The sequence below is a fragment of the Acytostelium subglobosum genome (genome assembly GCF_000787575.1).
Source record: "Acytostelium subglobosum LB1 DNA, scaffold: scaffold31, whole genome shotgun sequence".
NCBI lineage: Eukaryota > Evosea > Eumycetozoa > Acytosteliales > Acytosteliaceae > Acytostelium > Acytostelium subglobosum.
Window position 1 is genome coordinate 163,498 of NW_012236502.1, and position 13,505 is coordinate 177,002.

The 13,505-nt window shown below is 43.6% G+C and overlaps 6 protein-coding genes across 6 annotated transcripts; 1 reads left to right on the forward strand and 5 right to left on the reverse strand.

The window, feature by feature from the left end:
- Positions 1-70: 70 nt before the first annotated feature.
- SAMD00019534_112150 (hypothetical protein) lies at positions 71-1,167 on the reverse strand (the record flags this gene model as incomplete). Its single annotated transcript, XM_012893544.1, has 3 exons — positions 71-280; positions 373-920; positions 1,005-1,167. The coding sequence occupies 3 exons, from the start codon at positions 1,165-1,167 to the stop codon at positions 71-73; spliced, it is 921 nt and encodes a 306-aa protein (XP_012748998.1).
- A 581-nt stretch (positions 1,168-1,748) lies between these two features.
- SAMD00019534_112160 (hypothetical protein) lies at positions 1,749-1,904 on the reverse strand (the record flags this gene model as incomplete). The annotated part of the gene is made up of 1 exon (XM_012893545.1): positions 1,749-1,904. A coding segment is annotated over one exon (156 nt), but the record flags the coding sequence as incomplete, so codon positions are not given.
- A 137-nt stretch (positions 1,905-2,041) lies between these two features.
- SAMD00019534_112170 (hypothetical protein) lies at positions 2,042-4,762 on the reverse strand (the record flags this gene model as incomplete). The annotated part of the gene is made up of 7 exons (XM_012893546.1): positions 2,042-2,221; positions 2,285-2,416; positions 2,519-2,632; positions 2,702-2,827; positions 2,944-4,156; positions 4,217-4,593; positions 4,682-4,762. The coding sequence occupies 7 exons, from the start codon at positions 4,760-4,762 to the stop codon at positions 2,042-2,044; spliced, it is 2,223 nt and encodes a 740-aa protein (XP_012749000.1).
- Positions 4,763-5,329: 567 nt separating this feature from the next.
- SAMD00019534_112180 (hypothetical protein) lies at positions 5,330-8,212 on the forward strand (the record flags this gene model as incomplete). The annotated part of the gene is made up of 4 exons (XM_012893547.1): positions 5,330-6,688; positions 6,753-7,496; positions 7,574-7,781; positions 7,860-8,212. 4 exons carry the CDS (start codon positions 5,330-5,332, stop codon positions 8,210-8,212), a joined length of 2,664 nt encoding a protein of 887 aa, XP_012749001.1.
- A 122-nt stretch (positions 8,213-8,334) lies between these two features.
- Positions 8,335-10,360, reverse strand: SAMD00019534_112190 (hypothetical protein; the record flags this gene model as incomplete). Its single annotated transcript, XM_012893548.1, has 3 exons — positions 8,335-8,845; positions 9,623-10,188; positions 10,298-10,360. 3 exons carry the CDS (start codon positions 10,358-10,360, stop codon positions 8,335-8,337), a joined length of 1,140 nt encoding a protein of 379 aa, XP_012749002.1.
- Positions 10,361-11,756: 1,396 nt separating this feature from the next.
- Positions 11,757-13,421, reverse strand: SAMD00019534_112200 (hypothetical protein; the record flags this gene model as incomplete). Its single annotated transcript, XM_012893549.1, has 1 exon — positions 11,757-13,421. One exon carries the CDS (start codon positions 13,419-13,421, stop codon positions 11,757-11,759), a length of 1,665 nt encoding a protein of 554 aa, XP_012749003.1.
- Between the last annotated feature and the right edge of the window lie 84 nt (positions 13,422-13,505).

Genomic DNA, 13,505 nt, shown 5'->3' on the forward strand with positions numbered 1-13,505 from the left:
ACCATGGGATTGATTGTCAGCAAGCCAGCCAGCCAGACAGCCAGTAAAGTCGAGTTGTCAGTTGGGATTCCTATGGATGGTGTCCAAGTAATGGCGCATAGTCGTTGTGTGAGCCTGATGCCGATCGGATGTTTAACATATCCTGTCTCTTGATGTTGGTCGAGTGTGCATAAGTGTAATGACTGCTGTTGCCATTGTTCATCCTGAGTGCATAAAGCATGATTGTGATTGGAACGATCTCAAAGGAGAAGAAGTAGACGCCATCGAACCACCACCAAGTCTATGATTGATTGATTGATTGATTGATTGGGTGAGTTAGTAAGTGAGTGATGGAATGGTTCCAGACTTGTTCCAGCACATGTAAGTACTTACACCTGATATTAGGTTATCCTTGTTGACTGCAAAAAGAGTGATGGCGGCACGGATTAGGAAACAGATGAATACAAGGAGAGTGACAACGGTAACACGCTTAACTACTATTCTTCGCTTGTCCTCGGTGAAGTTGGGATGTGGCTCGCGGAACTTGACGATCAGACTGGTGCCCACTACAGAGTAGGCCAGCGCCAAGAATATGAAACAACATCCGTCGAATGTGCCAATGATATATTCGATCGTGTCGTTGAATGCTGAGATGGGCTGGTAGGACAATGGGTATATTGTGAAGTCGAGTATATAGAGGATGGTGATCGTGGTGTACATTGACACGGCCATCAGGTTGAAGATCCATGGCAGTCTGTGCACGACCTTCATTGAGCTGCCGTCAAAGATCAAGTACATCTCGGCCCAGATGAACAACACGATCAAGTAGTTGCTAAAGAATATGAATGATGGCAATGAGTTTAGCAGTACATTCGCCTGGTTTGGTAGACGTATATCATTCTCTCGAATAAATGGTTGTAGCATCATAAATAGTGCGCGAACTAGTTGTGTTTTAGTGAATGTTTTAGTGTTGTGTTGCCAACTTCCAAACTTCCAACTTCCATTCTCCAAATATTCAAACATACCTAATACACCAAATAGCATTAGAGGATAGAACACCTTTTGAATTGGTGATACATTGGATGTTGGTCTATTCCACCAGGCATATACTGCAACACCCCCCAACACCAAGTAGAGGGCAGCCAACACTATATGAGTGATATCATAGTTTAGATAGTTCCAAGCCATGTTATTATATATCTATCACTCTTCTTCTATGTATGTTGTTATGTATTTGTTGTATTTGTGTAATGGATGGATGGATGGATTGTTGATTAATCGGTCAGAGTTAATTGCTTGATTGCTTTGGGGTGATGTTTGATGGAGGAGGTGAAGGCGGAGGTAGAGGTGGTCCTTTAAGGGGGTGGATAGAGTGATTGATTGAGTGTTGGTCGGGCGGTGGGGTGGGGGTAGGGTAGGGTGATTGAGTGTTCCTCTCTGTGTGTGTGTGTGTTTGGGCTTGTCGTCAAGTCTCTGTTGCCGCCTTGTTGATGTGGTTGTTGCCCTTCTGATGAATGAATGAAAGGAGTGAAGTGAATGAAACAACCCCTTTCTGATGTGTTTGTAGTTAATAGTGAGTAATAAATATGAATGTATGTATTATATATGATTGAATGAAGTGAATGAATAAGATGTTCTACCTTGGATTGTGTGTCTAGGATTGGGACTGGGCTCAGTGCCTTGACTCCTACTACGATGTACCCAAACACATGGCCCGCGACCCTTGCAATGGTGCGATGGAGATGGATGTGGAATCCACCACAATCGTGGTTTGGAAATGATTTTAAAGTTTTTAAAACTTCTTGTGAAAGGTTGTTGGGGATTGATTGGTGGTGTGGGTGTGGTGTCGGTTGCAGATCGACTTCAATGGATGACGGATGTCGGGGGGTTCCATACCATTGATGGTCCGACAAACACGCAATCAATCAATCAAAATTGGATGAAGATTGCTAACTGTCAATCAACCAAGATGTCATCATCGGATTTGATTACTGACGACTGGTGGTCGAACCAGATGAGATGGCTTGATGGTTCCAATTATGTTTGTCGTTGGAGTCCACAATTACCAATCATTGATTGCTGACGCTGGTCGTTTGTTGTATCCCGCAGCTGGCTTGGCTTGTGCCTTGTACTTGTTGGCACTTGGTGCTGGCAATTGTTTGGCTGCGGGTTTGTACGTATGTCCTCTTGCCAGTGTACATTGTGCAGTACATTGGAAGCAGTGGAATGGTTTTGAAGGTTCCTTGTTTGTTTGATTGAATTGGTAAGAACTTGAACATGATCTTGGGACGTGCTGCACACTTACATTGAAGAAGCTTGGCGGATTGTTCCTGCAGTATGGACACATGGTGTAGACATATCCAGTTTCATTTGTCACTGATACAACTTGGAACTGACACAGTGGACATCTCGTTGCATTCACAGACAATTCTCCATTCTTTGGTAGTTTATGTGATAGTCTACATTGTGCACATTGTAATATCCTCTCCTATAGTTTGGTTAGTCCATGTTCATTTCCGGTCCGGTACACTCTACATACATTATTATTGGATAGCTTTATCTCCATTGGATTCTCGCACTTGCCACACTTTGTAAACGTCTTTGTTATAGTCTTGAACTGATGTCCATATGATCTAAAGTACTTGTTGAATGCCTTGATATTGTTGGTGTCAGTCTAGTCTCCACATTAATGTTGTGGTAGATACCAATGGGAGATACATACTATATCAAGCATTTTTGTCTGAGTTCGAGCTTGAACGAATAGTATCCTATATTGATCGATTGTATTCTTCAACACCTGTTCCTTGTTCATTGTTCCAGTGCTAATCTTTTGAACATCAGCTTCAATCTGTATGTTGTCACGTGATAGGTATTGTGTCACGTGATTGGTCACGTGATAGGTACAGTGTCACGTGTTAGCGATCAATATTCATGGAGATTGAGTTGGCGATCCATCCAGCTTACCTTTGCTCTTAAAGTTGGCTTGGAGAACTCAAAGCCCATCGAGTCATAACCTTGAATCAACGCCTTTCCCAAGTTTGTCGGTATGAATCGATGCTCTTCATTCTTGACAACATACTCCCTGTCCAATATCTTCTTGATGTGTTGGGCCATCGTGGCATCGGTGCCAATCTTGTTGTTGTCCATGGCCGATAGTAGCTCTGGCTCGGACAGCGGCTTTGGCGCAACCGTCCTGCTCTTGTTTAGGTCGATGCTGTTGGGTGGGAATGTCTCGCCCAACGTGTATGTGGGGATGACACGATCACCTCGCTTGTCATATGGATACACCTCGAGATAACCCTTCTGTAGCAACATGGATCCCGAGTCGGAGAATCGCTCGCCTGCAATGTCAATGGTGACAGTCGTCTGGCCATAGACCGATTCGCGCGAGCAGCATGCCAGGAATCGCCTGGTGATGAACTCGTAGAGTGCCTTGGCATTGCCCGTCAGTCCGCCAGCATGGTTGGTGGGATGGATTGGCGGATGTGAGTTGTCGTTGTTTCGGCCCTCCTTTGGCATCACAAACTCGCCATTGACAAGGGAGCGCGCATACTGGCCCCACTGCTGATCGTTGGTCTGCAGTGAGATCAGACCCATAAAGTCAGTGTCGGGGACGAATGCGTCAGTCTCTGTGCGCGGGTAACTGATGAGGCCCTTGTTGTAGAGCTCCTCTGCCAGCTTCATCGTCTGATCGGATGATATCCTCAGCTTCTTGGAGGCCATCTTTTGCAACTCGATTGTGGTCAGAGGCACGGGTCTGTATCTGTTCTCTCTGATGTTGACATCGACCACAGTGGCAACGGGCGAGTCGAGACACTTCTCGTAGAGGACAAAGGCAGCAGCGTGCTCAAACAGTCGATTGCGTTTCCATCCAAAGCTGGCCGAGCGCATCTCCCCGTCAGACATTCGGTTGTGTGTGACGCCGATCGACCAGTAGTCCTCGGGAACAAAGTTCTCAATACGAAGGAATCGTTCCACGACGAATCCCAATGTGGGGAATTGGCATGGACCATAACTGATGACCTGTGAATCAATGTCGAACCTACTCCTCAAGTATGTCGATTGGAATCGAGTAAACACAGCTCCCAATCGCAGATCAATCTCAATCCTGCAGTCCACAGCCAATGAGTCCTTCTGGTTTGGTGGTGTCAGTGTTTCAATCGCTCTCTTGATGGCACTGATCGGGGAATAGTAGTGTCAGTCGACTGAACCTTTGCATGGCTCAACAACAACATACGTTGGAATGATCGATGAGAAGTGTGCTCTGTGCACACGGATGTTGCTCTTGACTTGTTTGACACATTCGAGTACCTCAAAGGCAATGTTCTCGCCCTCGCGATCACAGTCAAGCCAGAGAATAAGGTGATCGCATTGTCTCGCCTCTCGCTGCAAAGTCTTGAATATATTCGGGTTATTGTCACCATCGACAAGCTTGTAAATTGGTGCTTCGAACAAGTCTATTGGATCACAATAGTTCCAATTGTTATAAGGTGGCTCCATATCTGTACTCATCAGATGTCCAAGCACTGATGTGAACACCATATCAGCACCGGTAGTACCAAGTATATTACAATTGAAGTCCCATACACAATTGAACCTTGAGAATCCATCTCTCTATTAATAGATTGATTGATAGATTGATTGATAGATGTGAGTAGATGTTATCGTCGACATTGGTGTCATTCAGACCATGATAATGTACCTGTCTCTTTCTTGAACCTGATAATATTGTTGATATCTCAGCAGCTGCCGATGGTTTCTCTGCTACATTCAATATCTTCATTTATTATCTATCTAAGTACGTCACACAATATATTAGCATCATCCATGTTCAGAACCAAAGATGAAGTTGTGTATCCCACTTTAATAACTTTCTTGGAAATAACAACTTCATCGTTTCCACTTTTTGGCGCCACCAACAAGATTTCAAGAAGAATCATTGACATTCATTCATTCATTTCACTACTTGTTCACACTTAAGTCAAGATATATATATATATGATGATGGACCGCACTTGTCAATAAATGATGACCTGTTCTCTCAAGATCATCACCAATCAACAATGAATCAGATTGTTTTTTTTTTTGATTTTTTTTTGACAATGCCAACGACACGAACTTTTCAAAGACGTGACGTGTGATTTTGATGATGGGACCCAAACACAAAACAGTGTTCTGCTCCCCATTAAGTACATGCTGCTTGAATGAATGATGCCATTGTAAGGGTCACCAACTTCGAAACAGATACAAAGAAATAAGAGATACAGAGATAGAGAGAAAGAGAGAGATTTATATTATTATAATTTGTAACAATACTCTATTATTATTATTATTTGTATTATTTATTAATATGAAGTTTGGTAAATACTTGGAGGAGAACTATGTGCCAGAATGGCGCGATAGATATATCCAGTATAAGAGGATGAGAAAGATGATAAAGAAGTTCAAGGTAGAGTTGGATCAGTTCAAGAATGGTGATTATGATGACGATCGTTCAACACCGACTTCTGCACCAAGTCGTCAAGAGACAACTTCATCATCAACGACAACCAACTTGGACGAGAACTCCAACACCCACGCGCCAACACTACCACAAACACCATCACTTCGTCGAAATCTATCGATGCGCTTCACTTCAGCGCTGACTTCTGGCTCGGACAACCACAGCCCTCTGCGTCCTTCATCGGCCACGACCTACGCCAACCTTGTCAAACGAAGCGGACTTGGTGGCACGACTGGCGTCAACACACCATTCATGGGCGATCAGTCACAAGGCCTATCGATCGATTCTGTCACTAATGGCGATCTTCAGATGGCATTTGCCAACGCGTTGGCCAATAGTACAGGCGTCAACAAGCCAAAACCAGTGTTCCCGCTTCATTCTCAACATGTTGTCCAAAGATTGATTGAAATTCAATCGGATATTGTCGAGCAGGTGATGGATGAAGCCAAGAAGATCAACGAATTCTATGTGGAGCGCGAGAAGGAGGCCATTGAGAGATTCAACAAGATATACAGCCAGGTGCATCATCTCATCAAACAAAGGAATGAGGAGAAGATTGAGATGGAGTCGTCACCGCCATCCTCCCCACGAGGTGCAAGCGGAACCAATGGAGGCGTGGCTGGGAATGGTGACACAAGTAGCAGTGGAGACGAGAAGAATACCGTGGTGATCACAATCCCAGACAACGACAACAATCAGGCAGAGCAAGCATCGGACCGAACTCATAGTTCTTCGACCAAGGAGGACAAGAAACATCTGTTGACTGGGGGCGATGACGATAGCGATAGCAGTGGCGACGAGAACAATGATAATATCAACGCGGATGGAGACTCCAATGGACAGGATGCAGTGATAGAGATGACAGAGGTCAGGACTGGAAATGTGATGTTGGATAAGCTACTGGTGACCATTGAGCAGGATATGCTTCAGCCACTCAATATCAAGGCAAAGAAATGGTTGAAGCTTGGAAAGAAGAAGAAGAGCAAGGACAATGAGTCTGTCATCAAGGAGTTGCTTCAAGAGTTCTATCGATACCTTATCCTATTGAAGAACTACAAAGTTATCAACTACACTGGCCTTGTCAAGATCATCAAAAAGGCCGAGAAGAACACCGACCTGGTACTCAATGCCAAGATGATCGACACGATCAACGGATATCAATTCAAGACATCCAAATTAGTCGACAAACTGTCTGGATCAGTCGAGGTATGGTATCCAAACACTCAATCATCTCAATCCATCACTTATCCATTCAATCAATCATATTTAGAAATTGTACTCTGATGTGTTCTGTCATGGCAAGTTGAGGGATGCGAGAAAGAACCTGCGGCACAAACAAGCGGTCGAGCAGACAAAGGGTGCAACGACATCCTCAACATTCTTTACCGGAATGTGTGCGGGATGGACATCGGCAATACTCTTGCTCATATACTTTGTGCTCTATACTGGCGAGTATAGTGACTTTGTTCGATTCTCCGTAGTCTACAACTTGTTTGTAACACTTGGCCTCACGATACTGTGGGCGCTGATGTTTGGCATCAACATCTACATCTGGACCAAGACACATGTTCACTACTCCTTCATCTTTGAGCTGAGCAAGAACACCCTCACCTACCACAAGGTGTTCCAGGCTGTGACCGTGCTGTCTGTTCTCTGGATTACATTCATTGGCATATACATGTGGAAGTCGATGGGCGAGTTCCCCTTCCCATGGGTACCTCCCGAGTTCACTCCCCTGGTGCTGTTCATCATCTACATTCTCATCCTTATATGTCCATTCAACATCTTCCAATTAGAGATACGAAAGTGGTTCCTCATCACCATCTGGAGAGTTGTGACTGCACCTCTAAAGTCTGTCAAGTTTGCACACTTCTTCATGGGTGATCAACTCTCCAGTTTAGTCCTGATGATGGTCCAAATGAGCCAATTCATCTGTTTCTACTCAGTCGATGCCTACCATCCTCCAGACGATTCAATCTGTCCTCAAAAGGGTCGTTATATCAATCCATTCATTGTAAGTCACTTGAACTATTCCACCATACAATCAATCAATCAATCAATCATCATACTAACATGCAATGTAATATAAAGTCTGGATTGCCAGCATTCTGGCGATTGATGCAGTGCTTTAGAAGATATAAGGATAGCAAGGATAAGGTACATTTGAAGAATGCTTTAAAGTACTTCTTATCCATCGTTGTAGTATTCTTCTCTGCCATGGACTCATTCTACTCACATGGATGGTCATCACCAACTCGAATCATATGGTTAATATCAGGTCTAGTCAACAGTTCATATTGTAAGTCCACTCTTGATGCATGCTCGATCAATCAATCAATCCACTTGATCACTCACTCAATCCATCACAACCAAACAGCATACTGGTGGGACTTGTTTATGGATTGGTCAATATTGGTAAAGCCAAAGACTTCGACTTGGAATCCATTCAAGTATACATTGAGGAAGAAGAGGATGTATAATCCAACGTTTGTCTATTATATTGCCATTGGTACCAACTTTATATTTAGGATGACTTGGTCACTTACCAAATCATTGGCACAGCTCACATTCATACTGCCATCCTACAAGTTGGTAGTGATCATTGCAATCCTAGAAGTACTACGTCGTGGCCAATGGAATGTCTATCGATTGGAGAATGAGCACATCAACAACTGTGGTCGTTTCAGAGCAACGCGTGACATTCCATTGCCTTATGAGATTGACTCTTAAGAGAGGTATTACAATAAAGTAAAGGACTAGAGGTGTTGTGCGTGTATCATATATCTCTCAATGTTGAGAGGAGGAGGAAGAGGGCTACTCGCGCTGGCACTGCTTCTCTTTGTTGGGGAAGTTTATTTGGTCTTTAGCAGCTTGGCGACGGCGACTGCGACAATGGTCACAGCAAGTGCACCTCCAGCAATGAAATACATAGCGTTGGAGGATGGTGAAGAGGAGGAGGAGTTGGAAGAGGTTGATGGTGTTGATGGTACGTTCTTGTTGTTGTTTGTAGCAGTTGGGATGATAACTGTTGGTTGAGTGGCAACAGGTGTTGTCTGAGTTGACTTGACTCCAGAGCCATAGAATGCGTCAAACTTGCCAACGTGCTGAGGGTTGGTGCAGTCGCCAATGTAAAAGTCCTTCAAGAGACTGACGGCGTGGTCAGAGTGACCATTGTCGAGGAACTGCATTGTGGCATCTGTGCCAGCAACGTCGATCAAGTACTCGCCTCCACCTGGATGCTCGTCGACAAACTTTGTACAATCATAGACCTTGCCATCAAGCACCATCCACAAATCATCACGTTTGTCATGTACGGCGACCTCCTCCAAAGAGTATTGCTTGATATCCATTATGTATCTGTATCTGTATTTGTATTTGTATAAGTTTGTGTTTGTGTTTATGATGTGTGGAAGTGGATGTGATGAGAGAATGAGGTGTTTCGCGAGAAGCTGGATCATTCGACTGACAGAAAGAACACACGAAAAGTGAAGAATGACCCCTTTTTTGGATTAATCTCGTTCCCACCTTTTTATCTTTGATTGTTGTTGAACCTATCCTATTATGGACATCTTTGATTGATCGTCCAAGATTAAAGAATGATTGGTATCAATCCTGCGAATATCTGTAATGCTACCCATACATTTGAATCGAATTGTAGTTATATATGTATTCCATTCGTGGATTTGTTGAATGATTGACTGACTTGCGATCATGTTAATGATCATCAATGACACTTGTCCATTGAATAATGTGTTCCAATCAATTGATGTTATATCTTTTGTTGTTATATCATCCGATTCAATCTTCAATATCCTTATATTACAATGTTTGAATGTGTCTTTTGTTGCCATGTGTAGTAGATTGATGTCTGAGAATCCCATTGATGTGAGTGATCGAGGCAACACATCACTGGATAGCGCATGGTTGTAATCATTTGATATTGATAAATGAGTTAATGATTGAGGTAAAGTTGATTGTTCCAATGGATGATTGTAATCATAACCTAGATCCAATGATTGAAGTGACTTTGGCAGCGTTCCAGGTATGATCACTTGTTTGAAGTTGTCTCCAAACTGAAGTTTGATCAATGACTCTGGGAGCACGCCTGGTTGAATGGTATGATTGAAATTCCTTACAAACTTGAGGACCAATAGTCTTGGAGGTAGAACACCTGATCCAATCTCATGATTGAACCTCAGTCCAAAGCGTAGCTCGATAAGTGACGCAGGGAGCATGCCTGGGCCAACAGGTTGATTGAATCCAAAGCCACACTTTAGACGTAACAATGAAGTTGGAAGCATACCAGGTAGTATCGGATGATTGTATCCACCAGTTGAGAGATAAGTGAGTGATGGTGGCAATGCACCTGGCATGATTATCTTCTTGAATCCAAAGCCCATCTTCAACTTTGTGAGCTTTGATGGCATGATTCCAGGACGTAATCTATGATTGTATAGACCTCCAAACCTCAATGATGTCACTGACGCTGGTATTGAACCGGGTTCTAGGCGATAGTTGAGATTGCTACTCAATATGATATCTGTGACACTGTCTGGGATGGCACCTGGAGTGATAGGTGAGTTGTAGAATCCAATCTTTACAAAGACCATTGAAGTGATGTTTGGAGGGAATGACACTGTTGATAATGGTGAGTATAGCTTCTTGTACATGATGGCCGTCATCGCTACATCCTGTTGTCCAATCAACTTGAAAGGTTGATTATGTTGTAGGGGTGGGACGCTTTGATCTATCGATGTATGAGTGAGTGAGTTTGTGATGATCAGTAGTGCAGCGAGTGTGATAGAGATAACATACGATTTGGATCACATCGATGGAAGATAGTGAGCTGGTTTGTGTCAATGGGATATCGATACTCATCATCACATATGCAATGATCTGGTGTTCTGGCAATTGACAATCGCAAATAATATAACTTCCTACATGCAAGGATCAAACAACATGCATCAACACAATATAGTTGATCACTAATATATTGTAGAATGATCAGTGGTAGTGACTCCATTTCGTATTTAGTTGTTGTTTTGTCTATGTTCTGTTACAATGCCAGAACGATCAATTGATAAACTTTGGAACAACTCCAATCACCAAAATAATTTCATAAAATCAGTGAGTCGATGATCAAACAAAGGTGGATAATTGGTTTATTGATGTACATAATTTATATGTAGTTGGTCTTGCGGTGGTATACAGTTCTCCAAGGTAGACCACCTATTTGGACATCTCCTACAATTGCTACATTTACAAGATGTCCGCTATAGCCTTGTTGGTAAGCCAAGGTATACCATTTTCCATAGCAATAGTATATTAATGGATTTCTTTGATGCTTATCCATTTCGGTAAAGTATTTTCTAAGTACTCTTACTGAAGGGTGATAGGGATATACCAGCAACACATGATGTTGGGTCATGTAGTTTGATGTGATATAACTTCCAACCCAAAACAAAAGATAGTTGGCGAAACTATCATCGTTTGGTATAACTACCATTCTTGAGAATGGGAGTTGGTTCTCCAATGGGTATATACTGTCATAAGGGAGATTATCATGGGAATCAAGGAAAGCACTGGCTACAAACCATACCACCTTTGGAAGGCATCCATAAGTCAACTCCCTATCATATTTAAAATGATTTGATTGTGAAGCCTTGAGATAGGGCCACATATATTGAGAGGTATGCTGAAATCCTGGAGATTCAACATGGAAGTAGTCACTTCCAATTATATGATCAAAAGTATCATATAATGTTGGAACAAACTTTTTATCATGATCAAAGTCATGTCTAGTCTGATAATGATAAAATTTGGGTTTGAACCTGTAGTTTGTGTTGGTGACCTTATTTTTGTTAGTAGATTCATTATTATTATTATCAATATAATCTCTCTCCTCTTCTTCCTTCTCCATCTTAATATCCATTCTAGATCTAATCATTTAATTAAACTATTATTGGGATTTGTATCTCTATTTAAAGGTATATATTTGCAATGTTGAACGATAGCTATCGTTTTTAAATTATAATAGAGTGGATACTTGTTAGAAGTGATTAGGTACATACAATCAATAAAGAAAATATTAATATTTTAAAATTGAATAAACTTTAGTGATTGGCGCCAAAATTATATATAATTGCCAATTCCAAGAAAGGAAGTCAATCAAGCCATGGCTTGATTGATCACTTCCTTTCTTGGAAATGAATCTTAGTTCCAAATATGATTATTTTGCAATAAAAGTTTATTCCAAGATTGTACGGACAATCGTCTAATCATCATCCTCATCATCCATCGAGAGGAACTGGAACTTGGACTTGGCGTCATTCTTGGCGGCAGCCTTCTTGGCAGCCTCCTTCTTGGCGACGGCAGAGACAGTGACGGGTGGTGCGAGCTCACTGCGCGAGTCGCTGAAGATAAAGTTCAGCAGGTCGTCCTTGGTGAGCGTGACCTCCACGCCCTTGGACTGCAGGTGCACCCAGAGGTTGTACAGATGATAGCGATAGCATGCCACAAAGTCAAAGTCCTTCCTTAGTATCTTTCTTCTCTTGCCATCCAGACGTGGGTCCACAATTACGTTGGCCGCCTCGGCAAAGCCGTTGTAGCGCGCCTCCTGGAGGGTGCACTTGAGCGCAGCCTGACGCACGGTCAGCTTGCCGGTGGCAATGTCATCGAGGATCGCCTCGGTGACCATCTCCTCCATGGGTGTCTGCTCAAACAGTGCGTCGGGGAAGGCGTATCGCTTGATCTTGTCCAACTGCTCGCCACTGAACTGCTTGTGGCGCTCCTCGACCGTCTTGAGCGAGAAGCATCTGTATTTCTTGGAGGCCGTGTTGGTGGCCTCGACGCCCTTCTCCAGCACCTGCTTGACAATGTCGGCCACCTTGTTGGGGCAGATCAGAGCGTGGTGCTGCTTGGTCGTGTAGACGTTGTCGCCGCGCTTGAACTCGGCGCAGCCGTTGGCGTCGTATTTACACTGCTGACACTTGTCCACCTGTGCGTCATTCTTGAACTCGTTCTCCAGGTCCAGCAACATGCAGGCGATGGCCGGCAGCAGCTGTGTGTCAATGTCGTCGCTGCCCAGCAGCACGCGCAAGAACTCTGAGCGCTTGAAGTACTTGTACTTCTTGGACTTCTTGTCGAGACACACGACGACCAGCTCGCCGTCGTTCTTGCTGGGCTGCTGGTCCGAGTGGAAGAAGATGTACTCGGCATCGGCCAGCACGTAGACAGTGGAGTCCTTCTTGTTGGCAATGTACTGGTTGGCCATCATCATGACCTCCTCGCGCGACTTGGTCACAGCCTGCTCCATTGACACCTTAACATTGGGGTTCTCGCCATTGATCTGCTCGATACGTTTCAGAATGAATGGTTCGATGCAACGGAACCTGTATCTCGTGATAGCATCGCGTTCACCATTCATGAATCTTGCCTTCTCCGATGTAGCCTCTCTTCTGTTTGGTGCGTCGGTAGTAGTAGTGGTCGTCGCAGTTGTCGAGTCTGTTGCTGGTGATGTGGCGGCTGTGGTAGTGGTCGAGGTGGAGGTTGTGTCTTGAGTAGCAGGGGCAGCAGGAGCAGCGGGGGCATCAGCAGTTGTAGTCGAGTCATTGCTTGTAACAACAGTCTGTTGCTTTGAGGCTGTCTCATCATACTCGTGACCAGTGCTCACAAACCTGATCTCGCTAAAGTATGGCAAGAGGGCTTGGACGCAGTCTTCAAAGTTCTTGAGCACGCGATCGTAGGCACTGTTGTGATTCTGCTTTCCCTCCTTATCATCGATCGATGTAATGAAGAAGGTATCGGCGGCAACTAGAATAGTTGCTGGTTGTGTGACCTTTAGATCCTTCAAATCTCTGTTGACCCAAGTAGTAGTAGTACTGCCAGCACTCTTAACCTCCAATGAGTTAATGAATGGGTATAATTTCTTGACAACCATTATTACTTGCTAAGTTATATATGTATTATATGTATATATATATATATATATTAGTTGATGGACTTGACAACAATGCAATTCAAT